We start from the raw sequence: 27,680 nt of genomic DNA, 5'->3' as shown, positions 1-27,680 counted from the left end.
AGACATAGGCAAACACAAACATATGCATACACACACACACACACACACACACACACAATCACAAATACACAAATACACAAACACAAACACTCACACGGATGCACAAACACATAAACACACAATCAAACACAAACATGCACAAATATACTGTCATTCACACACACCCATTCAAGCACTCACACACATACACATAAACACTCATACCTAAACAAACACAAACATGCACACAATCACTCTCTCTCACACACACACAAATGCAAATGCGCACATGCCCACAAATACACATTAACACATATACACACACACACACACTCACACACAAACAAATACACAACACACACTCATACACACACTTATACACTCACATATACATACACACACACACGCATACATGCACACACTTACACATAGACATAAACACACACAAGCGCTCGCACATAAACACAAACATGCACACAGACACTCTTTCACACACACAAACAACCACAACCAATAACAAATATACACACACATAAACACATGACATAGAAACTTCCGCCGCCGCAACCATACACACAAACACTCACACTCATACGCTCACATGTACTACTATATACGTAGTATAGTATAGTATAGTATTGTATTGTATTGTATTGTATTGTATTGTATTGTATTGCATTGTATAGTATAGTATGGCAAAGTAAAGTATAATATAGTATAGTATAGCACAGTATACTATATTAAGTATACTATACTAAACATGTAAACATGCACACAGACACTCTTTCAAACACACATACACACACACATACAAGCAACCACACACAACCACACACATTCACAAATATACACACACATAAACACATGACATAAACACCCGCCGCCGCAACCATAGTATAGTATAGTATAGTATAGTATAGTATAGTATAGTATAGTATAGGATAGGATAGTATAGGATAGTATAGGATAATATAGTATAGTATTGGACAGTATGGTGTAATATAGTATAGTATAGTGTAGTGTAGTGTAGTGTAGTGTAGTGTAGTGTAGTACGGTATGGTATTGTATGGTGTAGTATAATATAATATGATATGATGCTGCCGACAGCTTCTGTTTCTGTCCACGCTACCAGCTGACCGCTTACCTCCATGTGAATGGGCTGTTACCAGGAGGAGTAATTGGGTCAATTGTCGGTTGGGTATAGGGAAGGGGTAATTGGGTCAATTGATTCCTTGAAAACATTATCGGTTGGGTTTAGGAAAGGGGTGATTGGGTCAATTCGCTCTTTTGAAAAAACTGCCAGTTGGGTTTAGGGAAGGGGTGATTGGGTCAAACGGTGCTTTTGAAAACAATATAGGTTGGTCAGTCGAGAGCGGCCTATGGTGGATTCACGAAAACAAAAGCTGCAAAAAACTTACCTCCCGGGACGTATTTGGTGCTCTCCAGAAGTGAAGTTTATGTATAAACTAATTTCGAGAGGATCACGTGCTTATGATTGTTCACAGCTGGTCCCGCATCATGATTGATTCTCCAATCAGATGACTCCTAACTCACTATAAATAACCAGAGTTTTCTTATCTCAGTCTTCATCTTAAAGACCTCTCTTAGCGAGTACACCTCTCCTCAGTTATCCATATCCGTCAGCCAGAAATAAGCGGGAGGAGTTCATCGAGATCTACCTGAGCTCAAACTCCCCTCTCAGGAGGGAGCCCAGGGCTTGAGGATCTCATAAGCTCAGGGCTCTCTCAGAATGCCAAACAAGCTTTATTATCAATCATCAGCTAAGTGTGAACTCTTGAACTGTGTATAGGGGTATGTATCAATAATGAGCCTGTGCTGCTTATTATTATTATTAGTGTTGAAAAAATGCTTCATATTTTTAGAAAATGTTTTTTAAACTTTATAAATATTTTTACTATATACTTTTTTTTATTCCTTTATGCGTTTTCTGTTAAATAAAACCAGAATTTTTACATATTTAGTTTCCTTTGGACTGACTTTTAAAATGTAGTGTATTTAAACACACAGAAATCTGGATACACTTTTTTGTCATCTTGAAAATTTCACCTTCCTTTGCTTCCTGCTGAGTTTCTACTTCCTCCATCTGCTTTTTCCTTCCTCTGCTGTGTTTTTCTGCCGTCGTGCCCTGTTGATCATTCTCAGTGTGTGTATATGTGTCTCTCCACAGGTGGCCTGTAAAGCAGCGGTGGTGTTTTGTCACTATTGCGTCATGTCTAATTTCTTCTGGCTGCTGGTTGAAGCCGTGTATCTGAACTCTCTGCTGGTGTCCGTGTTTCTGCGCAGACGCCGCTGTCTGTGGGCTTTTGCTCTGTTGGGCTGGGGTGAGATTCTTAGCTCTCATATCTCACTTACTTTAAACCTGTTTGTCTTTCTTTCTTTTGTTGAACACAAAAGAAGATATTATGAAGAATGTTGCAAACTGGTAGCCATTGACTTCCATAGTATTTTTCCCCATTTTGTAACGTAAGAGGTTGCAAACAATTGATATGGGCTGAATTTAAACAACCACATTAAAGTTTAGTAATGTTCAACTTATTTTCTTTATTTAAATTCAGCCCCAAATAGTTTGCAACCACTTACCTTAAACAAAAAATGTAAGTCCAATATAAATATAATAACACTATATTCATATTTTACTCTAATGACTGAATAGTATTTATTTGCTTCAGTTTCTTATACCTTTTTTATTAATGTTTTCCCCACATAAAATAATGTAATTTTTCTGTAAAAATGTAGTTTTTGAACTATATTAAAGTACTTGACTTTATGGTAACACTTTATTTTGATGGTTCATTTGAGTATTAGTAGACTGTCTGCCTAATATCTGCTGATACTGCTCCTTCCACAGACATTTAACTGACTATAAGAAACTTTGCAAGTCCATGTCAACTTATACTAACACTAACCCCAACCTAACAGTCTACTTATAATGTAATGAGAATTAGTTTGCATGTAGATGCAGTGGAACAACAATTAGTAACTTGACTTCTAGTTGATCATTTGGTGTCAGAAGTGACTTATATGAAAGGCAAAAGCCTCTAGATTACGCTTGTTTGACCAAAATAAAATATGATCATGGCTTGATTTTTTTATGGTTTAATTAAGACAGTATGGTCTGACTTTGCTTAGACAAAAGTCTTTTGAATAGTCTCAGAAATAATGTCCAGTATAGAATATAAAGTCATGCTGCAGTGGAAACAGAATGAATATTGTGTCTGACTCCCATGAGCTTGGAGGACTGCATCCATACATCTCTGCAATGACTCAAATCACTTATTAATAAAGTCATCTGGAATGGCAAAGAAAGGATTCTTGCAGGACTCCCAGAGTTCATCAAGATTCTTTGGATTCATCTTCAATGCCTCCTCCTTCATCTTATCCCAGACATGCTCAATAATGTTCATATCTGGTGACTGGGCTGGCCAATCCTGGAGCTCCTTGACCTTTGCTTTCAGGAACTTTGATGTGGAGGCTGAAGTATGAGGAGTGCTATCCTGCTGAAGAATTTGCCCTCTCCTGTGGTTTGTAATGTAACGGGCAGCACAAATGTCTCGATACTTCAGGCTGTTGATGTTGCCATCCACTCTGCAGATCTCTCGCACACCCCCATACTGAATGTAACCCCAAACCATGATTTTTTTCTTCACCAAACTTGACGGATATCTGGGAGAATATTGGATCCATGTGGGTTCCAATAGGTCTTCTGCAGTATTTGTGGGGTATTGGGATGCAGTTCAACAGATGATTCATCAGAAAAATCTACCAAATGATCAACTAGAAGCCAAGTTATTATTTGTTGTTCTTACAACTGGGATTGACGACAAGACTTCATCTTCATCAGTATATATACTGACACAAGTCTTGAATATATGAAATCTGTTGTAAATATATCATTTAAAAAAATGCATTTCCTTTGACCTTTCTCTTTCTCCCAACACCCCCCCCCCCCCCTCACCAAACAAAAATGAACTTAATAAAAATTAAATAAAATAAAATTTCTGCATCACAGGATGATATTTTAACATAAATAATTAAACAAAAGAGAGTCTTGCCTACAACAAAAATCTAAAGGTTGCCAATTAATTGTTTTTAATATGTTTGTTTCTTAGTTTTTCTTAGTGTTGTTTCTGTTGCCTGCAGGCAATGAGGATTAATTAGCATAAAAAATCATTATTGTTTTTTTTTTAATGTATGCTTAATGAGCAGAAATAACTTCTTTCAGAAACATTAGAAAACTTTACCAACCCTAAACTTCTGAATAAACGTGTGTGTACTGCATGATAATGTATCTGCTTGATGTCAGGGTTGTGATCTCCATGTCTGTAGTTTTATTTCTGCAGTAATGATAGACTAACTAACTGTATATTAGAGTGCTTATTTCTATCATCCTTTATGGCTCCGTAGACCATTATTTTTCAGCTATTATATTCTCAGTGACTCCAATCAGTGAAGTACAGTGTAACCCTCCTGTTGCTCAGTTTCCATTTATATTCTCAGTTTTTCCCACTGCTGGTCTCTGCTACTCTAGTAGGGCTGAGAAGAGTCAGATCAATCTTCTCTTTAATTTAACATTTCATCAAAACTGACATATATTTTAGTTTATAATGCTTTTTTATTATTAATACCGAAATTATTAAACCAAACTGCTCCATTAATTCAAGAAACAAGGTGCAAGAATTTGTTGCAGGTTCATATCTGTCTGCACACCTGTGCATATATTCATCTACACTGGTAAAAGTCATTCTGGGGCCTCTCTGGCCCAACCGGACCTGGGTTCCCGAACTCACACTCCTCACGGCGGCCCCTCTTTGGCGCATTGCTTTGAGAAACCTCCTCTCTCAGGGACAGGGCACCCTCTGGCACCTGCGCCTAGATCTCTGGAACCTTCACATGTGGTCCATAGACGGAGCATGGAAGACTAAGGTGACTTACCGCCGTCGGTAGTTAACACCATCACTCAGGCTAGAGCACCCTCTACGAGGCATGCATACGCCCTGAAGTAGAGCGTTTTCTCTGAGTGGTGTGCTTCTCACAGAGAAGACCCCCAAACTTGCCTGATTAGCATTGTGTTATCCTTCAGGATAAGCTGGAGCGTAGGCTGTCACCCTTCACATTGGTTTACGTGGCTGCCATCTCCGCTCATCATGACATGGTGGATGGCAACACGCTGGGGAAGCATAAGCTAATCATCCGATTCCTCAGAGGCGCGTGGTGATTAAATCCATCCTGCCCCCTTCTCATGCCCTCTTGGGATCTCTCTGTAGTCCTTGGGGGTCTGCAGAGAGATCCATTCGAGCCTTTTTATTCGGTATCTCTTAATATTCTGTCAATGAAGACAGCTCTGCTGATCGTGTTAGCATCGTTCAACAGAGTCTGGGATTTGAAGGCATTTTCGGTCAGCGAATCGTGCTTGGAAATCGGGCCGGCTTACTCTCAGGTCATCCAGAGATCATGGCCTGGCTTTGTGCCCCAGGTTCCTACCACCCCATTGAGAGATCAGGTGGTGAACCTGCAAGCACTGTGAGTGGGCTCACTCTACGCTTGGTTATCTGCACATCAGGAGCATGACAGGCTTAGCTGCTGTGCCGTTTTCCATACACTCCCATATGTCTGGAGGACACACATTGGAGTTCCCATATGAAGGGGAAAGTCCTGGTTATGTCCATAACCCACGTTCCCCCAATGTGGAACGGAGACATGCGTCTACAATGCCACAGCACAGAGTCTCCAGCAGTTAGCTGAGTGATCGGCTCTTCAGCAGGCAAATTCTAGTGAGCTCACTCCGCAGCAGACTGATATAGCGCTAATGACTAATCAGGATCAGCTGTAAAGCTGAGCTCCGCCAACTCATTTGGCATTCATTGGCCCGTTTTCTTACTCTACAGAGTGATACGTCACCTGAAATACTCCCATATGTTTGGAACACACACGTTTCCGTTCCCTATTCGGAGAACGTGGGTTACCGACATAACCAGGACGTTACCTGAGAGAGAGAGAGAGAGAGAGCGAGAGAGAGAGAGAGAGAGAGAGAGAACGAGAGAACGACAACAGTAGGCCCCAACATAATAACCAGTCCCTGACCTTATCAGTATCTGCCCTTGCAATCTATATGAACCTTCCTGGTGAATCTGATGCTTTCTTGAATGTTTTGCAATATATAAAATATTTTGCAATATAAACAAATGCATATGATAATTTGCATCTCTACATTTTAGAATTATATTATATTATATTATATTATAATAATTTGTGGGCGACGCAGTGGCACAGTAGGTAGTGCTGTCACCGCACAGCAAGAAGGTCGCTGGTTCGAGCCTCAGCTGGGTCAGTTGGCATTTCTGTGTGGAGTTTGCATGTTTTCCCTGCGTTCGTGTGGGTTTCCTCCGGGTGCTCCGGTTTCCCCCAAAGACATGTGGTACAGGTGAATTGGGTAAGCTAAATTGTCCGTACACTGAAAAAAATTATTAAGAAATGATTCCTTGGATTGACTCAATTTTTTTTACGTTAAGGGGTTTTAAACTATTTATTTGGGCTGAATTTAAACAAACAAATTAAGTTGAACATTGTTAAATTTAATTTGTTTGTTTAAATTCAACACAAATAAATTGTTTGCGACAGTTTTGCATGCATACTTTTTTTCAGTGTAGTATGTGAGTGTGAATGAGTGTGTGTGGATGTTTCCCAGAGATGGGTTGCAGCTGGAAGGGCATCCGTTGCGTAAAAACGTGGCGGTTCATTCCACTGTGGCGACCCCGGATTAATAAAGGGACTAAGCCGAAAAGAAAATGAATGAATGAATAATTTGTGTAATTACCATAAAAACAGTTAAACACGTTAATGTAAGTATTTGAATGTTAATAGGGTAATGTTAAAAGTTACTTTTAAGACGTTTTAAAAATCCAATAATAAGCTAATTGTCATTCATTCATTCATTCATAAAATTAATTTATATATTTAATATCTTTTTATGTGCTCATGTATCATATTAGAAAAGTTTCATGAATATATTAATATATCCGCTGATTTCCATTTTAGCCAAGTAAAAGCATGTGCTCTTGTTTGTTGTGCAGACATGTTTAATACCTCATGAATGCTGCCTAATTTCCATCTTTTTCATTAATGCTTAATTATAAATTTTGCAATCATGACAAATTTTAGTGACAACTGAAAGTCAATAAATATTACACACAGCTCTGAATCATATTTTAATATGCGTCTGTCTCGTTATCATTTATAAAACCTTGATCAAAATGTTCAGATTCAGCACCATTATAATTATAATCACTGAAAATAAGAGCTTCTAGGTTTATTATATGCTTCTTTTATTTTATTTTTATCCTGATCCCTCTCTGTAAGGTTCTCTTTTATTAACAATAATCTTTTTGTCTGTCTCTTGTCTATTCTGACAGGTGTTCCACTGGTCTGCATCGTCCTCTGGATCTTCTCCAGGCTGTATTTTGAAGACACTGAGTAATTACACAATTTTCCTATACCTTGTTAAGTGGTGCTCATTCATACTTAAGCCCCTATGAAACACCATGTGCAATGCGGCAATGATCAATTTTCACATCCTACAGCACGTTGTTTAAATAGCAAATGTATTTGTGCTCATTTATGCACCCGTCTGCATAATGGTCTAAAACGGACAATTGTTAAGACACATTGTTGGTGCATTGCTATTTTTAGGCAACTGAAATAGACTTCGACTTTGACCAAGTAAAAGCTTTGACCAAGTATTAACCTGTATACATGCATACACATTGCTTATTATACTCACAGGGATGCGCAGCTGCAAAAAACATCTTTAAATATTAAAAATGAAAGGATTAAATATACCGCGCCATTGACCAACTAAAAGCTGGTCGAAAGTCAATGTCACATGTTTTTTTTATAATATTTTTTAGGGGTTTTCACCTTTATTGGGATAGGACAGTGGAGATTTTACAGACAGGAAAGTTTGGGGAGCAGATATAGGGGAAGAACTGGCAAAGGACCTCAAGCCAGGAATCGAACTCAGGTCGCCGTGAGCACCTTGGTGCTATGTGTCGACGCACTAACCACTAGGCTATTGGCGCCGACTTTTTTTGTAATTTAAAGAGTGTGTTAGTGATATGCACCTCTAAACATGCGTACACTTTGCTTATTACACTGACAGGGATTTGCAGCCACAAAAAATCTTTAAATATCAGAAATGAAAGGATTGAAATGTAAAAGATTATTATAGATTATTATTATTTGGTGGCATCCGGCTATATAATCAGTTTATGCGCTTTACCCTTACGCATGCACGCTTGTGAAGAATTTTATCCACCATGTAAATACCGAATGCACCACGTCGTGACAAAGGAATGGGAGATGAGACTCTGATTGATTTAATGCATGTCATGCCCTAAACACATCCATAACTTATTAAGAGATTAAGAACAACCCTTTTCGACCACCTTTTAACCAGAAAACTCCTTAGCAACTGCTTAGCATCACTGAAAATCATCCAAAACAAAATAGAAGCATCTTATATCATTGAGAATACCATTGCAACCCCATAGAAACACACTAAAGCCATGCAGATACCTTAGTAAATTCACAGCAACGCAACATCCATTGGACTGGATTTAACATATCCAAACATTACTTATTTTATTTAGAAAAATATACAAACAGAACACATTCTGGCTTAAATAAAAGCTGCTCTGGAGCGCGGTTTAGTGAAGCTGCATGACTTGAATGACCTTTTTCATATTTCAATCATCTGTTGAGAGCGTATGAGGGCACTGTTTGTTATTGTATGCCTCTTTACATCCGCTCACTTCAGAGTCTTTTAATGGATGTCTGAGAGCAAAAAAAAAAGAGTACAGATTTTATTAGCTCTGTGTCATTCAGGCTGTCTTATTTTTCTCCAGATGCTGGGACATAAATGAAGAGTCTCCTTATTGGTGGATCATAAAGGGCCCTATTGTAATATCTATTGGGGTAAGATAACCAACGGTGGGAAGTAAAAGGAAGTAAAAGTACCATTACTTATTAAAATATAGTGCAAGTAGAGTAAATATATCTGTTGTAAATACTACTATGAGTAAAAAGTAGCCCTTTTAAATGTACTCAAGTGTAGTGAGTAAGTATCCACTGTGAAAATTATTCCACCGTATACCCTGCAAATTAAAAATGTAGCTTAAGGTTAATACATTTAGATGCACAGTGAAATCCATGTAACCCAAGGGGCAAAAATCTAGCTGTGCCGATATGTTAGCACTGGGTTTATGCACTTGGAACCCTGAATAACAGGCTACAGGTGTCCAGCATGTGGTGCCACAAACCAAGCTCATGCCGAACTGATAGAATACATGCAATTTGTGCTTGTGTTTGAAAACGTAATATTCTGTAGTGCATTTAGTTATTGTTTAAGGTCATTCATGATTTCATTCATCATACAGTAGACATCCTTCATCTTCTCATTAGTATAAATATTTAGCATTTGGACACTTTTGATGCTTTCAGTGCCACATGCCAGTACATGTTTGCTGCATTTATTAAGCGTCTGTCTGATGCCATTTTTATATGTGCAGCTTGATTGGACAGGAATCTCGGGACTGATTATTCTACTTCCCCAATCACCACAGACAATAAAAAATAAACATACACTAACTGACAAAAGTCTTATCGCCTGTCTAAGTGTTACAGCCCAAAACTGGCTCGAATAATAACATCGCGGTTTAAGTCGCTTAAGACGCTTGAATACGACAAATTGACGTCCCATCAATACATTTTTAATCTCATTAAATCAAATTTGCAAAAGACAAAAAGAATATTATTAACAAATCATGTAGACTGGTAGGGCAGCTAAACAAAACAGTTCCCTGATTATAACTGTTCTTACAGGACAGATCTTACCTAGAGCTCCCATTAAAAGAATACAAAGCAAGTGAGTCTTCTGGGCCACTGCTTTCCTTTACTGAACTAAATAAATAACAAAACATGACTATGAAAAATAGTATCCGCTACCTGCTACAAAATAAACAAAGTATCAAAATAAACAAACTAGTTAACACATCAAGAAGGCTAAAGGATCTAAAAGTTAACAAAAAACAACATTGCATGCGCGGGCCACTGCCAACCAGACAGCCTGAGCGCAAGCCAACGAGAGTGAGCGAGAGAGAGGAGAGACTGAGCTGCCATTGCCGTCAGCCTTATATACAGGGAATCCTCAGTGACGTCATCTGTGTCATCCAAGCCGGACGTTTGAAAACTCCACCTACAACTCAAACAAGCGCCGAAAGCACACAAGCATAGCAAATAAATAAGTGAATAAAATAAATGAACACAGACCCATGTAACACTAAGTTTTAGGAACAACAAATAATAAATTGACTTCTAGTTGATCATTTGGTATCACAAGTGGCTTAAATGAAAGGCAAAGGCCTCTAAATTATGCTTCTTTTACCAAAATAAAATATGATGATGCCTTTAATTATATAATTAGGACAATAAGATCTGACTTTGCTCAGACAAAAGTCTGTCATTTAACAGAAATAATGTCCAGTATAGAATATAAAGTCATGCTGCAGTGGAAAAAGAATAAATATTGTGTCTGACTCCATCATGAGCTTGGAGGACTGCATCCATACATCTCTGCAATGACTCAAATCACTTATTAATAAAGTCATCTGGAATGGCAAAGAAAGCGTTCTTGCAGGACTCCCAGAGTTCATCAAGATTCTTTAGATTCATCTTCAATGCCTCCTTCTTCATCTTACCCTAGATATGCTCAATAATATTAATGACTGGTGACTGGGCTGGCCAATCCTAGAGCACCTTGATCTTCTTTGCTTTCGGGAACTTTGATGTGGAGGCTGAAGTATTAGAAGGAGCGCTATCCTGCTGGTTTGTAATGTAATGGGCAGCACAAATGTCTTGATACCTTGCCATCCACTCTGCAGATCTCTCACACGCCCTCATACTGAATGTAACCCCAAACCATGATTTTTCCTTCACCAAACTTGACTGATTTCTATGAGAGTCTTGGGTTCATGTGGGTTCCAGTACGTCTTCTGCAGTATTTGTGATGATTGAGATGCAGTTCAACAGATGATTCATCAGAAAAATCTACTTTCAGCCACTTTTCCAAATGATCAACTAGAAGTCAAGCTATTATTTGTTGCTTTTACAACTGGGATCGAAGACAAGATATTTGTAAGGTAGTGTATAAATTAGTGACTGCAGGTTTAAGGAAGAGAGAGTTTACTCACATACATTTGTAAAACTACTCAGAAAAGTACAATTCCTGAGAACTGTACTCAGTTACAGTAATCTGAGTATTTGTAATTTGTTACTTTACACCACTGAAAGATGAATGAACACGCTCGCACAGTTATTTTCTTCTGCTATTTTCCTGTTTGTCCAGGTGAACTTCCTTCTCTTCTTGAACATTATCAGGATTCTGATGCAGAAACTGAACCCTCGCTTGATCCAGTTCAACAATTCAGACCAGTACAGGTACATGCGACAGAAAATACACTGTAAAAAAGTTGGGTTCCACATAATTTCTTCATGTTGTTCCAACTCAAATCTATTAAATTAACTTAAGTTTAGAAATTTAAGTAGATTGTACATAAAACAATTAAGTTGTCTCAAAAAAAAATAGGAATTATATTGATTCAACTCATTTTAGAGACGTAGACAAGCAGCAAATGTTGAGTGTAAGGTAAAACACAGACTGATGCATTAAAAGAAAAGATTATTCACGGGAGTTACGTTCTAAAAATAATCCACAATAGGCGAAATCTGCAAAGTAGTCAGCTATTTGTTTACAATTGTTATAGATGTTTTAAGGCTGTAAAACCCCTCACTACACACTTTATACACTTTTCTCAGACAGGCATGAACATTTTCACACTTTTCTCTCTTGTTTAAACACTCTCAAAGTTCAATCCTTCGAGGAACAATAAGTCCAGTATTATAGAATGAAACCAAAGATCAAAACCTGTTGTCAGGCGCAAACATTCATCGCAAAAGGTTCATAAATCTTCTGTGCGGACAATGTTGGCATCCAGCGAAATGTTCTTTATCCTGCAGTCACTGATCCACAAAACTAAAGCAGACTTCATCCTTAAGGGGGTTGCACACCAGATGCGCACCGCACATGACAGTTCCAAGCAAACATTTTTTGGTTTTTGGAAGATGTCTAATAGATGTCTAAGCATAGTAGCCATTGCTAAAACAGGGCTAAACTTGGGCTGTCAGTGAAAATCTAATAGACGTCCAAGAACAGGCCAAAACTAGAATAGTCATCAAATAAACAAAATGAATGACTACACATATAAAGTCTGTCTATTTCGTCACCTTGGAATTATAAGGTTCTATCTGCGTTCTGAATGATTTTGAGATATTGAGCTTCAAAGGTTTTGTATTCCATAGCAAACAGTATGTGTGTAACACTTGTTTTTTTAAATAAAAAATTTCAAAAACATATAAAAAAAACATCTCAAAATGTAAATAAGTTGGCATTTATTAAGAATATGTGAATAACTTAATTTTGACAAAAATGTCATATAGAACCTTATTATTCTAAGGTGACAGTTTGACAGTCTTGTTTTGGGCTATTCTTAGATGTCTATTAGATTTTCACTGACAGCCCAAGTTAAGCCTTGTTTTAGCCATGCTGTCTACATATAGATGTCTATTAGATGTCTATTAAACACAAAATTGTTTGTTGGAAGTAACACACACTGGATGCGCACATTCGTGTGTTATTTAAAATGAAATTATTCAGAAGATGCTCTGTGGTGCGGCAGAAATATAAACTGTCCTGAGTCATAGCAGGGCACCGCAAACAGCCACCGACTTGCGATGCCGGTGTGTGTACCCTATGTTTGCAATTATAAAATTTGTGGCGCGTTGTGGTGCATTTGGTGTGTGCCCCCCTTTACGATGGTCTTGGAACTCACACTGCTAGCGATTGAAGATTTATGTTAATTTGGCAAGCTGAACGCATTCTGTACTGTACAGGAGACACGGAGGAGATTGATTGACAATGGTCTACAGCCAATCAGGATGCAGAACACAATGTAAATGTAAAAAACAAATTGTCAAACTGCACACAAAAAAATCTGCAAAACTGCGAGGCCGCAAAAGGTGAACCACATCCACTTTTCTGGAAACACTTCAGCAGATCCTCAGTTGACCTCTGATTGGTTTGAATATACAAGATTTCCTGGAGATGAGTTTGCAGAAATTCTAGCCTGCCTGGAAACAAGTCTGATTGGATTAAAAAAGCTGCAATGTTTATATTGTATTATAATAAAGCCCATTAAGCATGACACTGCACAAAATGAAACATGATTGGTTGGCTAACCTGTCAATCATATAGCCTTGTGTTCAGTCTTTGACCATTCAAAGAGGCCAACATCATCCGTCAGTCTGAAGTCTGGCTTTTCGAGATGAGGTGACCCCTGCTTTAGAAGCTGACAGAATCAAAGTGCCACTAGAGATTCTGACTTCATCATCACCGCCACAGTGTGAGATCATTTCTACTGTGTGCACCTGGAGGTCCGCTTGCAAGCCGTGCACGCACCACTCCCAATATGCGCACGTCTCCATTGGAAATAATGAACTTGCTGCTAAAGTTAATCCAATGTGCGTGCGTACTGGCATAAGTTTGTTTAGTTGCAGGAGTTTCGTTCCATGCAACAGAAACTTGGCGTTGAGAAGCTTTTACGATTAATTAACCGTAATGAATTAAAGTGGATTAATAGTGAAATCGGCTAATCATTGCATCCCTATTAATGATATCAGTGCATTATACAAAAGGCCTTTTCTACAAACATATCCAAATGTTTTCGGCTGCTTGCATCACTCGGTTAATGTCAGGAGACTCATGCTCTGCACATCCTTAAACTCCAACTTGTGCTGTATTAAACAGACACACGTCTCTTCATAAATATAGCGGTCGTTTTTTGACAGAAGTAAATAAAATTTTTGATGTCTTGGTCACACTATTTGGAGGGCTGGAACAAATTGCCTCAGGGGCCGGGTTCAGCCTGCGGGCCACCAATTGAATAGTCCTGACCTAAGAGTAAGGCTAAAAATATATATGTTTTACATGGTATGTCATGGTGCTTAATAGAACACCATGAAAATACCTAAATATACCTTTGCATTTGTTGTAAAAAATAAACATTCATTCATTAATTTACCTTCGTCTTAGTCCGTTTATTTATTAGAGGTCACCACAGTGGAATGAACCGCCAACTTTTTTCTTAACAGTAAAGAAATGTCATGTTTTTGTACTTGTATTACCTGTGGTTTTGGTCGTATACACTGATAATATCATGCCTTCATTAAAGAACCTTGAATAAATATTATGGTCACTTGAATCATATTAATAACAATAATTGCAGTGAACAATTCTCGCTCTAAAACCTACACTGTTACCAAGCAACACAAGAATCACAATCGAGCACTGTTTGTATATCCATGTGTCAGAGGATTTCAGCCCAGCACAGCTCATGTTGGAGAGCCCTGAATGACCCAGAGATTATCTGGACAGAGATGTGTGGAGGTGCTGCTTATTCCTGTTAATGTTGTAATTATGAAGAGACTCTTCTGTGTCAGCTGAAAATGAGTGTTTGCTGTTGTTGTGTTGTATGTGGACTCATGCATATGCAGATTTCACACAGGCCTGTCAGTTGCACTCCAGAATCCGTGTTGAGTTTTACCACAATATTTTATGGTCATGCTTTCAAGTGCTTTTCATTGTGTGCGGTGGTGCTCATAATATAAAGCAAAATGAGCTCATTGATCTGCGAGTGTAATTTTCACATCTTTAAAACAGAGGCACTTCTACTTTATATTTACATTTAAAGGAACAGATCATTGCCATTTTATTTAAGTGAGGGAACACAGTAAAATTTGCTGGGTTCCACACAATTCCTTCATGTTGTCCCAACACAAATCATTTAAGTTCACTTAATCATTTTTACAAGGGTAGCACTGTCGCCTCACAGCAAGAAGGTCACTGGTTCGAGCCTCAGCCAGGTCATTTGGCATTTTTGTGTGTAGTTTGCATGGTGTTTCCTAGTACTGGGTTGCAGCTGGAAGTGCATTTACTGCATAAAACATATGCTGGAATATTTGACGGTTCATTCTGCTGTGGTGACCTCTGAATAATAGGCGACAAAATGGAAAGGAAAATGAATGCATGAATTGTATATAATGTACAAATATATTTAAAATCTACTTATGATATTTACTTAATATATATGTTCACATTTACAAAATCAAATGTGCGTGTGTGTGTATATACAACACAATCTCACGGCAATTCGTAACTTTTTGATTTAGTGGCTAATTCGTACAAATTCGTACGATCTAATATGTACATTTTCATACGATTTGCTCATCCGCCAATGATGGTTGGGTTTAGGGGTGGGGTTAGGTGCCACGCCTCCTTTTTAAAATCGTACAATTTCGTATGACTAAACTCCTACGGATTACGTTTTCTTGTGAGATCTGGCTGGTATATATATATATATATATATATATATATATATATATATATATATATAGTTTGTCAGATTTATTAGCCCCCCTGTTTATTTTTTTCCTCAATTTCTGTTTTAACGGAGAGAAGATTTTTTCGACACATTTCTAAACATAATAGTTTTAATAACTCATCTCTAATAACTGATTTATTTTATCTTTGCCATGATGACAGTAAATAATATTTGACTAGATATTTTTTAAGACACTTCTATACAGTGATAGTGACATTTAAAGGCTTAACTGTGGAGTTTAATATTTAAACATCTAGTTTTTATGAGCTGGGTTGTTAGCTCAATGCTCAACCTTGCTTTTCAGGATACTTCTACACAGCTTAAAGTGACATTTAAAGGCTTAACTTGGTTGATTGATTAACAGCAGGTTAGGGTAATTAGGCAAGTTATAGTGTAACGATGGTTTGTTCTGTACACTATAGAAAAAAAATATATAGCTGAAAGGGGCTAATAATTTTGACCTTAAAATGTTTTTAAAAAATTTAAAACTGCTTTTATTCTAGCCGAAATAAAACAAATAAGACTTTCTCCAGAAGAAAAAATATTATCAGACATACTGTGAGCATTTCCTTGCTCTGTTAAACATCATTTGGGAAATATTTAAAAAACAAAAATAAATTCAAAAGGGGATTCAAATAATTCTGTAGCTGCTCAGGATTCGGCCTGGTCCAGGATATGGAAACCTTGGGATCATCTCGTCGTTGGTCTTGGATCGAATCAGTGGCTCTGCATAGTCTAAGGGCCTCGGGAAGAGTATCCCCAGGTGGAAATGGAGAATAAAGAAAATAATTAGCGTAGCTGATGTTCACAGTGTATATCAACAAGACGCATAACCTGTGTGGAAGCCCCCTAAGTGGTGCACTAAGTGTATGCTTTACTGAACAGATAGGTCTTTAATCTAGTTTTGAATTGGGAGTGTGTCTGAGCCTCGGACGTTATCAGGAAGGCTATTCCAGAGTTTAGGAGCCATAAATGAGAAGGCTCGACCTCCTTTACTCGACTTTGCTATTCTAGGTACTACCAGAAGCCCTGAGTTTTGAGACCTTAAAGAGCGAGTTGGATTGTAGCGAGACAGAAGATTGGTTAGATAAACAGGAGCTACATTATTTAAAGCTTTATATGTAAGAAGCAATATTTTAAATTCAATACGAAACTTAACAGGCAGCCAGTGTAAGGAGGATAAAATTGGTGTGATGTGATCAAATTTTCTAGACCTGGTAAGAACTCTGGCAGCTGTTTATGGATGAAACAAATACTATGGAAGTCAATGGGTACAGGTTTTCAGCAATTTCCAAAATATCTTGTTTCGTGTTCAACAACAAAAAAAAGAAATTCATAAATGTTTGAAACATTGTAATGTTTGAAAAATGTTTGAAGTCTTTTGAAAAACTGATGCTGGCCCACCTGAAGGACATCACTGAACCCTCACTGGACTCGCTTCAGTTTGCATACAGAGCAAACAGGTCTGTGGATGATGCAGTAAATATGGGACTGCATTATGTTCTGCAACACCTAGACAGACCAGGGACCTATGTGAGGATCTTGTTTGTTGACTTCAGCTCGGCGTTTAACACTATCACCCCAAAACTTCTCCTGCCCAAATTAACTCAGCTCTCTGTGCCCACCTCTGTCTGTCAGTGGATCAACAGCTTCCTAACGGACAGGCAGCAGCTGGTGAAGCTGGGAAAATTCTCATCTAGTAACCGCACAATCAGCACTGGCGCCCCCCAGGGGTGTGTCCTCTCCCCACTGCTCTTCTCCCTGTACACGAATGACTGCACATCAAAAGACTCCTCTGTGAAGCTCCTGAAGTTTGCAGATGACACCACACTTATCGGCCTCATTCAGGACGGTGACGAGTCTGCCTACAGACAGGAGGTTAAGGAGTTGGCTGTCTGGTGCAGTCACAACAACCTGGAGCTCAACACGCTCAAAACAGTGGAGATGATAGTGGGTTCAGGAGAAACCCCCCTGCTCTCCCCCCACTGAGCATCATGGACAGCATTGTGGCAGCAGTGGAGTCATTCAGGTTCCTGGGCACCACCATCTCTCAGGACCTGAAGTGGGACACTCACATTGACTCCCTTGTCAAAAAAGCTCAACAGAGGCTGTACTTTCTTCGTCAGCTGAGGAAGTTTAACCTCCCAAAGGAGCTGCTGAAACAGTTCTACACCTCCATCATTGAATCAGTCATCTGCACATCAATAACTGTCTGGTTTAGCTCAACTACTACATACGATCTCCAAAGACTACGTTGAATAGTTCGGACTGCTGAGCGAATCACTGGTACAACCCTTCCTACTCCCCAAGAACTGTACTTATCCAGAGCGAGCAGAAGAGCAAAATCTTTTTTGTTTTGACCAATAGTTTTCTTGATTTAATAGATTTATAATTTATGATAATTTATTATAGGTTTAAAGTCAATCTTGGTCTGAAGTCATGCAATAATAGTTATGTTCATGCTCTTTTGAGTCTGCCAATTCCATGCATGAGAAGCGGTCAGCACTAAATCTGCCCAATAACCCTCTCACTGATCCTCCTCTCCATCTTTATCTCTGTTTCCTCAGGCGACTGACCAAGTCCACGCTCCTGCTCATCCCTCTCTTCGGCAGTCATTACATGATCTTCAGCTTTCTCCCAGACTACTTCAACATGGGCTTGCGGCTCTGCATTGAGCTGTGTCTGGGCTCCTTCCAGGTTATCCAGACACTATCAGCACCACACGGCTTAAACCCAAAGCTCAGCACCAGTCTATTTATAAATGTAAACTTACTACACACAGCCTTTGCCATGATTTTTTGTTTGTTTACTAAAATTCCAGCTGTTGAAGTTGATGTAAAATAAAACATTTGATAATAATAATAATAATAATAATAATAATAATAATAATAATAATAATAATAATAATAATAATAATAATTCCTTACATTTATAAACAGTGCATCTGGAAAGTATTCATAGTGCTTCACTTTTTTGCACTTTTTTTTTATGTTACAGCCTTATTTCAAAATGGATTAAATTCATTTATTTCCTCAGAATTCTAAACACAATACCCTATAATGACAATGTGAAAAAGATTTTTTGAAATTGTTGCAAATTTATTAAAAATAAAAAAGCTGAAAAATCACATGTACATCAGTATTCACAGCCTTTGCTCAATACTGTGTTGATGCACCTTTGGCAGCAATTCCAGCCTCAAGTCTTTTTGAATATGATGCCACAAGCTTGGCACACCTTTCTTTGGGAATTTTTGCCCATTCCTCTTTGCAGTACCACTTAAGCTCTATCAGGTTGGATGGGAACCGATAGTTTGGTGAATCTATGTAACCAATGTGGTCTAATTCATACACAAATGACTCTTTTAAAACACATTTTTTTGGTGAGTCATAGTAACCAGTGTGGTCTGATTCACAAACAAATGACTCTTTTAAAACACATTTTTTTGGTGAGTCATAGTAACCAGTGTGGTCTGATTCACAAACAAATGACTCTTTTAAAATGGTTCACAAATCTGTTGAATCGAAGTAACCACTGTGTGTGATTCACTTATAAATGACTCTTTTAATCTTTTAAAACGGTTCTATTTTGTGAATTAGTGTAAACACTGTGTTGTGATTCACAAACAAATGACTCTTTTGAAGCAGTTCTATATGGTGAATCGGAGTAGCACTGTGGTGTAATTCACAAACAAATGACTTATTTGTTTGTGAATGAATATTTATTTATTTATTTAGACCAGTGTTCAATCTGATTAACTAACAATGAGTCTTTTAAATGAATCTTTATGGAATTAAAAACAGCACAACCCGTGTGATCAGATTAAATAAAAGAATCTTTTTAATCGGTTATGTGTAGTGAATCATAATCATAAGAAGTGTATTCTGATAACAAACGACAATATATAAATATTATAGGGCAGCACAGTGGCTCAGTGGTTAGCACTGTCGCCTGACAGCAAGAAGGTCGAATCCTGGCTGGGTCAGTTGGCATTTCTGAGTGGAGTTTGCATGTTCTCCCTGTGCTGGTGTGGGTTTCCTCTGGGTGTTCCGGTTTCCCCCAAAGTCCAAACACATGCGCTATAGATGAATTGGGTAAACAAAATTAACCGTATTGTGTGTGTGCGTGTGTGAGTGAATGAGAGTGTATGGGTGTTTCCCAGTACTGGGTTGCAGCTGGAGGGGTGTCCGCTGCGGAAAACATATGCCGGAATAGTTGGAGGTTCATTCCGCTGTGGTGACCTCTAAAATAGATACTAAGCTAATGGAAAATGAATGAATGAATGAATGGATTCATACGAGTTCTTTGAAGTGAATCATAAACAGACAACATAATCAGTCTAGTTCAATTGACAAAGAACTGACTATTTTTAGCGATGATGCTTATGTTTCTTTTTGATTTTATTAAAATGGTAAGTCTAATCTGATGCTCAGTTATTCATGCATGTGTGATCATATCATTAAAAATCATTTCAAAAGTAATGTCGTATTTTCCCTTACACACTAGAGAAGATTTTTCATCCTCACCTCTGATCTGGGGAGACTGAAGACAGACGTTTGGGTTTTAGAGATATACTTGCATTTCGTTGCCTTGTACTTGTACATGTGTAATGACAATAAAGTTGAATCTAATCAAATCTAATATATCTTCGTTAGCTGGAACACTAATTGAGATTCCTAAAGGGCCGGTGACTAATTTTGCAGATTAATTCCAACAGGAAGTCTGTTACTTTCTTCTGAAAGTCTACACGAGGGATAAAATGATGTCCGTGATGTGTGCTTTTTAATGCTATTTGCATTCTTTGAAAGCTAAATTTAAAGTACACTATGTTGTGATTCATGTTTTTTTATGCTTTTGGATTGTGTTTTGGGAACTTGATATTTCCTCCAAAAGCTTTTAATGCTGAATAGTTTAAAAAGTGACTTTTGTGGACAAATTTAATAGTTTAAAGTGATATATTGTCTGGGCTGGTGTTGTATATTACGCTACAAAAACCTTGTAAAAAGCTGCCAGTACTTTTTTTTACAGACATTTTTCTCTATATGTTATTTCTTACACATTTTATTATTTCAAACGAGTAAAATGTCAATAAAAGTCACTTTGTTAAACTGTAGAGTTAAATTCTCAACATCAATAGTCGACAGAGCAGAGATCAACATCCTATGATGCGATTCACGACCATAAATATACAGAAAACACTTGTGAATCACAAAATACGGGTCCAGTATTTTTCACAGTACAGAACTGTGTTTTTTACACAAATATATATGTATATTAAGATTAATTTGTTTTTAAGTTACACTACACTTGTGACTCTGCATGTTTTAAATTCATACAGAACTGAATTAAAAGAATCATTTGTGAAGCATCTCATTTCATTCACAAACAAATTCCTCTCTTAAACCATTCATCTGTTGTTAGTGAATCAGACTTCTCAGGATGTGTTTTACATTTTTGAACCACAAAATGTATTTCAAGAGTTCACACTTAGCTGATGATTGATTATAAAGCTTGTTTGGCATGCTGTCCCAGGAGAAAGCCCTGAGCTCAGAAGATACTCGAGCTCGGGGCTCCCTCCCGTTTGCGGATAGAGGGGAGTTTGAGCTGAGGTAGATCTGGAGAACTCTCCTGCTGTAGTAGCTAATGAACAGATAGTTATTGCTCTTAAGAGATAACTACTTACTAGGAGCATGTCTATGGTGCTGATTTGGATTAGTCAATTAACTTAAGTTGCATGTTTTTGGACGGTGGGAGGAAACCGGGGAACCCGGGGGAAACCCACATGAGCATGGGGAGAACGTGTAAACTCCGCACAGAAATGTTGGCTGACTTGGAAAAGACTAGAACCAGTGACGTTCTTGCTGTGAGGCAACAGTGCTAACCACTGGGCCACCATGCCACCCATCTAGAAAAGGAGGAGGATTAGGGGTGAAAGGGGGAATTCTTCAAAATGAAGATGGCTGTTATATGGAACTAAGGGTATTTATTGTGGCTTAGGAATCTTCTGATTGGTGAAGCATAAATTGGATAATGCAGGTCCAGCCGTGAGCAATCATAAGCTTGTGATCCACTCCAAATTAGTAAACTTCACTTAAAAGAGTCATTTGTGAATGAATCACATTGCTAAAAGCAGCAGCAGATAGTTTACAACAGAAATACCACATAACTAGCAGACGGTTTGAAAAATAAAGCTCAGGAATAATATTTAGTGCAGACACCCAAATTACTCACTGGAAACTTGCCATGTTGCGTGTTGTTAGGACACTATGTAAAATTACTTTTATTTTCAACATTTCGCCCTCTTAAAGAAATGGCAGGTAAAGCATGCTACATGTCCACTAACCAAGTAGTTCCCCCAACACAATTTCTTCATGTTGTCCCAACAAAAAATGATTAAGTTAACTGATTGTTTGTCAACTTTATGTGGATTGAACTCAAAACCACAAATAGGAAAAGGTTGGGACAGTATGGAAAACTCAAATAAAAAAGAAAGGGGTGATTTCCAAATATACTTTGACTTGTATTTCATTGCAGACAACACAACAAACATTATTTAACGTCCTCCCCATGATTTATTATTTTTAAAAATAAACGCATTGCAATTTTGGTTCTTGCAACACATTTCAATAAAGGTTGAAACAGTGAAGCATTTACCAATTTGTAATGTCGCCATTCCTTTTTACAACTATTAAAAGACATTTAGGGATTGAAGACACCAAATGATGAAGTGCTTCAGCTGTAATTTTGTCTCTTTCTTCCTGCAAACAAGTCTTAAGGTGGGCAACGGGGTCTTTGTTTGCTCTTCAAAATGCACCATATATTCTATATTGGAGACAGGTTGTGACTGCAGACAGGCCAGTCAAGTACCTGTATCCTCTTCCTCCACAGCCAGGACTTTGTAATGTGTGCAAGATGTGGTTTTACGTTGTCTTGTTAAAATATGCATGAGTGTCCCTGGAGTAGAAAGGCAGCATATTGTGCTCCAATATCTCTATTTACTTTTCAGCATTAATGGTACCATCACAGAAGTGCAAGTTACATTTGACAAAGGCAGTGACACAACCCCATACCATTACAGACCCTGGCTTCTGTACCTGTTGCTGGTAACAGTCTGGATGAGCCATTTCTTCTTTGGTCCGGAGCACACGGCATCCATTTCTACCTAAAAAAATACCTGAAATACTGATTCATCTGACTGCAGTACTCGTTTCCACTGTGTTATGGTCTATCCCAGATGCCTCTGAGCCCAGAGAAGAGGCGCTTCTGGACATTGTTAACATAGGGCTTCCTTTTGGCACAGTACAGTTTTTACTGGAATGTAACTACGCATTGTGGAACTTGACCAAAGTGATTTGCCAAAGTAATCCTGAGCCCATGTGATGATTTTGCTTATAGATGATTGAAGATTCTTGATGTAGTGCCACCTGAGGAATTCGAGATCATGGTTTTTTAGCTTAGGCTTGCATCCTTGTGCTTAACGCACTGAAATTACTCCAGATTCCTTGAATCTTTTAATGATGTTCTACACTGTTAAAGGTGAAGTATCTTTCTAGCTTTCTTTAAGGAACATTTTTTAAACATTTCAATAATTTTCTCACATATTTGTTGGCAAACTGGCGATCCTCGGCCCATCTTTGCTCCTAAAGGACTAGACCTTACTTGCTGATTTTGTACTAAATCATAATAACAATCACCTGTTGACACCACCTGTTTCAAATGACATTATTTAATCAATTGACCTGATTACTAGCCCTAAACTGCTCCTGAATGACAGGAAAGGATGTATATTTACAAATGAAATGAAGTTGACCAGAAAAAACATGAAATATGTTGTGTTCATATTGTCTGCAATGAAATACAAGCCAAAGTAAATTTGGAAATCACTACTTTCTGTTTTTATTTTCCACACTGTCCCAACTTTTTTGAACAAGCAGCAACATTTGTGTGTGTGTGTGTGTGTGTGTGTAGCGCTGCATGTTTTTGATTCAAGTTTGTAATTGAACATGAACAAAAATAGGATCTTTGTGCTTGAGATCCTATTCATATCCACTCCTGTGAAATGGGACAGCTGTTGAATGCCATTAATGTGGAATTAACTGGATTAACTCTTTTATTTGCATGATATTAGTCAGTTCTTCACAGTGACAGTCTCTTATAGACAGACATGGAGGATTAGGATCTAACCCCACTCACTCAAATCACACAGACACATCCATGATTATGCAGAAATAACACGGCATGGGCTCAGAAATGGTGTTAAAAGCATGTCATTTTTCTCAAAACACTCAATCTGAGATGAAAGGCAAAACGGAGATGGATTTTTAATATTTGCGGAGACTTGATCTGAGGAAGATTTTCTAAACACAGACTGTAATTTGCAGACACCGACGTTCTCTTTTTCATTGATTTTCTTTAAGGGCCTGATTGTGGCAATTCTCTACTGTTTCCTGAACCAGGAGGTGAGTGATTGCACCGCAAAAATACAAATAATTTAAACCCAGAAAGTCCAAATAATATACCAGAGGCTTGATTATATATGAACAAAGTCATGTCTTATATTAAAAAACTTTATGGGAGCTTTGCTAACATTCTGGAAAAGTTTTATCAACAAACTTTCTTCCAATAATTGATTTGGAAAAGTTGTATATCTACTTTCTATCTATATAACATTTGATATTTTACAGCTGATTTTAAAAGGGTTCTATTTGGTCAATCAGTGTAACCAGCGTGGTCTGATTCACAAACAAATGTATCTTTTTGGTGAATCGGTGTAACCACTATGGTTTGATTCACAAACAAACGGCTCTTTTAAATGGTTCTTTTTTGGTGAATCGGTGTAACCACTCTGGGGAGATTCACAAACATTGGACTCTTTTAAAATGTTTCTATTTGATGAATCAGTGTAAGCACTGTGGTCTGATTCTTGAACAAATGACTCTTTTAAAATAGTTCTATTTGGTGAATCGGTATAACCAGTGTGGTCTGATTCACAAACAAATGAGTCTTTTAAAATGGTTCTTTTTAGTGAATCGGTGTAACTGTGGTCTGATTCACAAACAAATGATTCTTTTAAAACAGTTATATTTGGTTACATTTTTATGGTTTGATTCACAAACAAATGACTCTCTTTAAATGGATCTTTTTGGTGAATTGGTGTAACCAGTGTGGTCTGATTCACAAACAAATTATTCTTTTAAAATAGTTCTATTTGGTGAATCGATGTAACCACTGTGGTCTGATACACAAACAAACGACTCTTAAAAAATGGTTATATTTGGTGAATCACTATGGTAATTCACCAACGGGGAATCAGACTATATCAGACTATATAGTTGTGACTGTTGAATGTACGGTAAGACACATACAGTATATTAAAGTAGGCCTACAGCATGCCTTAAGCATTTTAAGCCTTCAATTAAATTAGAAAAAAGGGAAAAAAAATCTACAGGCTAGTTGGAGGACATATAATTTTAAAGTTTTGTTAAAAGCTGTTGAATTTAAAAAAAAAATAAAATAGTGACTAATATTAAGTCATTTGAAATGGTTATTATTGATTAAAACAATCTTTCATATTTGGACAAACTTGTTGTGTGGTGAAATCAGGTTTGTATGTGAATGGAGAAGATCCGCATTCTCAAAGGATCAAGTAACATTTGTATTCAAAATCTGGCCCAACAAAATGCCAGTCTTTATTAATTCGATTAAGAAACAGATTGGAGAATTATCAAGAGCTCTGCTCAAAGGCCAATAAGCAATTAAGGATGAAAATAAAAATGCACGGGTGGTTATGAGACCAGTTATTTAATCTACATTACATTTACACACATAAAATATTCTTCTTTTTTGAATTACTTAAATCAGGTTTTCCGCATTTTCCGCATTAAGACATTTTTAAGACCATTATGAATGAAATTTTAGACTTATACAGGGCTAAATGCTAAGGATTTTATTTAAATATTCCACTTGGAAAAGATTTTCATTTGCCCTATGAAAAATGATTATAATTTAATACATTTAAAGCTACAATAATAATAATTTAATAATAAAAAATCTAGGTCAGGTCAGTATCTTTAGCAGTAAATAAATGGAGAACATTTTACCAAATTACTGTAAGGAAAGTAATTAAATGCTATTTTAAATAAAAAGTTAAACGTTTGTATGGCGATTCATTCCACCGTGGCGACCCCTGATTAATAAAGGTACTAAGCCAAAAATGAATGAATTAATTAATGGCCAGATTTGGTAGTTTTACATGAACAAAGGAAATTGAGACCTGTTAAAAAATGATTCAAGACCTGCAACACACCAATTCAATAGATTTAAGACCTTTTAAAGCCTAACATTTAGCTTTTGAGATTTAAGACATTTTAACTTTTTAAGACCCCGTGGATACCCTGTTACATTTTTTTAGTTTGCCATTTCTTCCAAGTCTGCAATAAAAATAATTTCTATCAATTTTTAGTCACAATACCAATGTTTTAACTTCAGAATAGTAACCAAGTGTGCCTTGTAAAAACAATCAATATTTTGTGGAATTTGTAATCACAGTGAATGAAAATATATGTGTGCTTTTTATATATATATATATGCTTTATATATATATTTATGCTTTATATATATATATATATATATATATATATATATATATATATATATATATATATATATACAGTATATATATATATATATATATATATATATATATATATATATATATATATATATATATATATATATATATATATATATATATATATATATATATATATATATATAGTGTTATCCCTATGGAAGCCTGCATGTTTCTGTAATGAATAAATAAATAAATATATATATATATATATATATATATATATATATATATATATATATAGTATAAATTCCTATAACGATGAAACACTTTCTCATAATAATGCCTTATTTTCTTGTAATGACTTGCTTTCTTACTTTCGTTATTTTGTTATTAGATTAGTTTTATTATTTTACTTAATTTACTTATTTTGTTATAAGGCATTATTATTAGATGTTTGTCATTATTAGAAAATATCTATATAATATATTATTATGAGAAGGTAAGTCGTTGTATGATGATACCTTAATTCATTATTTTTTAGAACACTTCTCATTATTATGACTTTATTATATTGGGAAACAGGCTTCCATAGCAATATCAGACCTTTATAATATTAAACAAATATAAACATTTTACTTAAAGGGATAGTTGTCACATCCCCGGCTCGTTCCTGCTCACCCAATTATCATTCTCCTTCACAAACCACCTCCATCCAATCCCGTGAACTCTCACCAGCCTTGTATGACTCGCACCTGTTCCCCATCACCAAAGGACACTATAAAAACCCACCTTCTCCTCTCAATCGTCAGCTATTGAAGTACTGAATATTGAGCCCTTCATACTGATCAAGGGAATTGATTATTCTTATCTGCTGATTACTAGAAGATCTGCTATCTTCTGATGAACTGTGTGCTTGTATACTCCTCAACGGATGGCCATTACATACTTTCTAATCCTTCTCATCGATCTAGAGGAATGCTTACACTTGTGTAGTGTTTACCAGAAGATCAGCATTAGATGAACTGTGTGTCTGGATACCTGCTAAGTCTCCTATGATCAAACTACAAGTGAGATCGATAACATTTTGAAGTTGATGCTTACATTGCTGTTACAGAAGATCGCTACAGCATCAACCCTCTGAATTCCCACTGTGGTTAGTAACTTTGTTTTGAGTAAAACTGAAAAGAACCATCTCTGTCTACCAGCATAACAATAGTTCACCAAGAATTAACATTCTGTCATCAATTACTCCTCTTCTACTTGTTAAAAACCTTTGAGTTTCTTTCTTCTGTTGAACACAAAGGATGATAAACTGAAGACCGTTTGGACAAAACAACCCTCCATAATTTAAATTATTGCTTGATCTGTCTCTTTAAACCCATGTAATGTGTAAATGTTTATATCCTAACACAAGGTTTTGGGGTAAATCTCTCCTTTTATGATCATTTTTTTGTTTTCAGGTTCAGAATGAGATACGGTTCCGATGGCTTCGGTATCAAGAAGGAAGTTATGCTGTTGTCCCTGTCGGAGTGAAAGGAAGTCAGATGGACACTCCAGTCTAG

The 27,680-nt window shown here is 37.0% G+C and overlaps 1 protein-coding gene across 1 annotated transcript in view; it reads left to right on the top strand.

The window, feature by feature from the left end:
- Positions 1–27,680, top strand: part of ghrhrl (growth hormone releasing hormone receptor, like) — a 44,083-nt gene extending 16,403 nt beyond the window's left edge. The window contains exons 8-14 of the mRNA XM_056449581.1: positions 2,168–2,321; positions 7,410–7,470; positions 8,901–8,970; positions 11,399–11,490; positions 18,116–18,245; positions 23,963–24,004; positions 27,579–27,680. Of these exons, the coding sequence (XP_056305556.1) occupies positions 2,168–2,321; positions 7,410–7,470; positions 8,901–8,970; positions 11,399–11,490; positions 18,116–18,245; positions 23,963–24,004; positions 27,579–27,680 (651 nt within the window). The remainder of the gene's footprint in view (positions 1–2,167; positions 2,322–7,409; positions 7,471–8,900; positions 8,971–11,398; positions 11,491–18,115; positions 18,246–23,962; positions 24,005–27,578) is intronic.

This window comes from Danio aesculapii, chromosome 23, assembly GCF_903798145.1.
Source record: "Danio aesculapii chromosome 23, fDanAes4.1, whole genome shotgun sequence".
Taxonomy (NCBI): Eukaryota; Metazoa; Chordata; class Actinopteri; order Cypriniformes; family Danionidae; genus Danio; species Danio aesculapii.
This window is presented reverse-complemented; position numbering and strand designations above follow the sequence as displayed.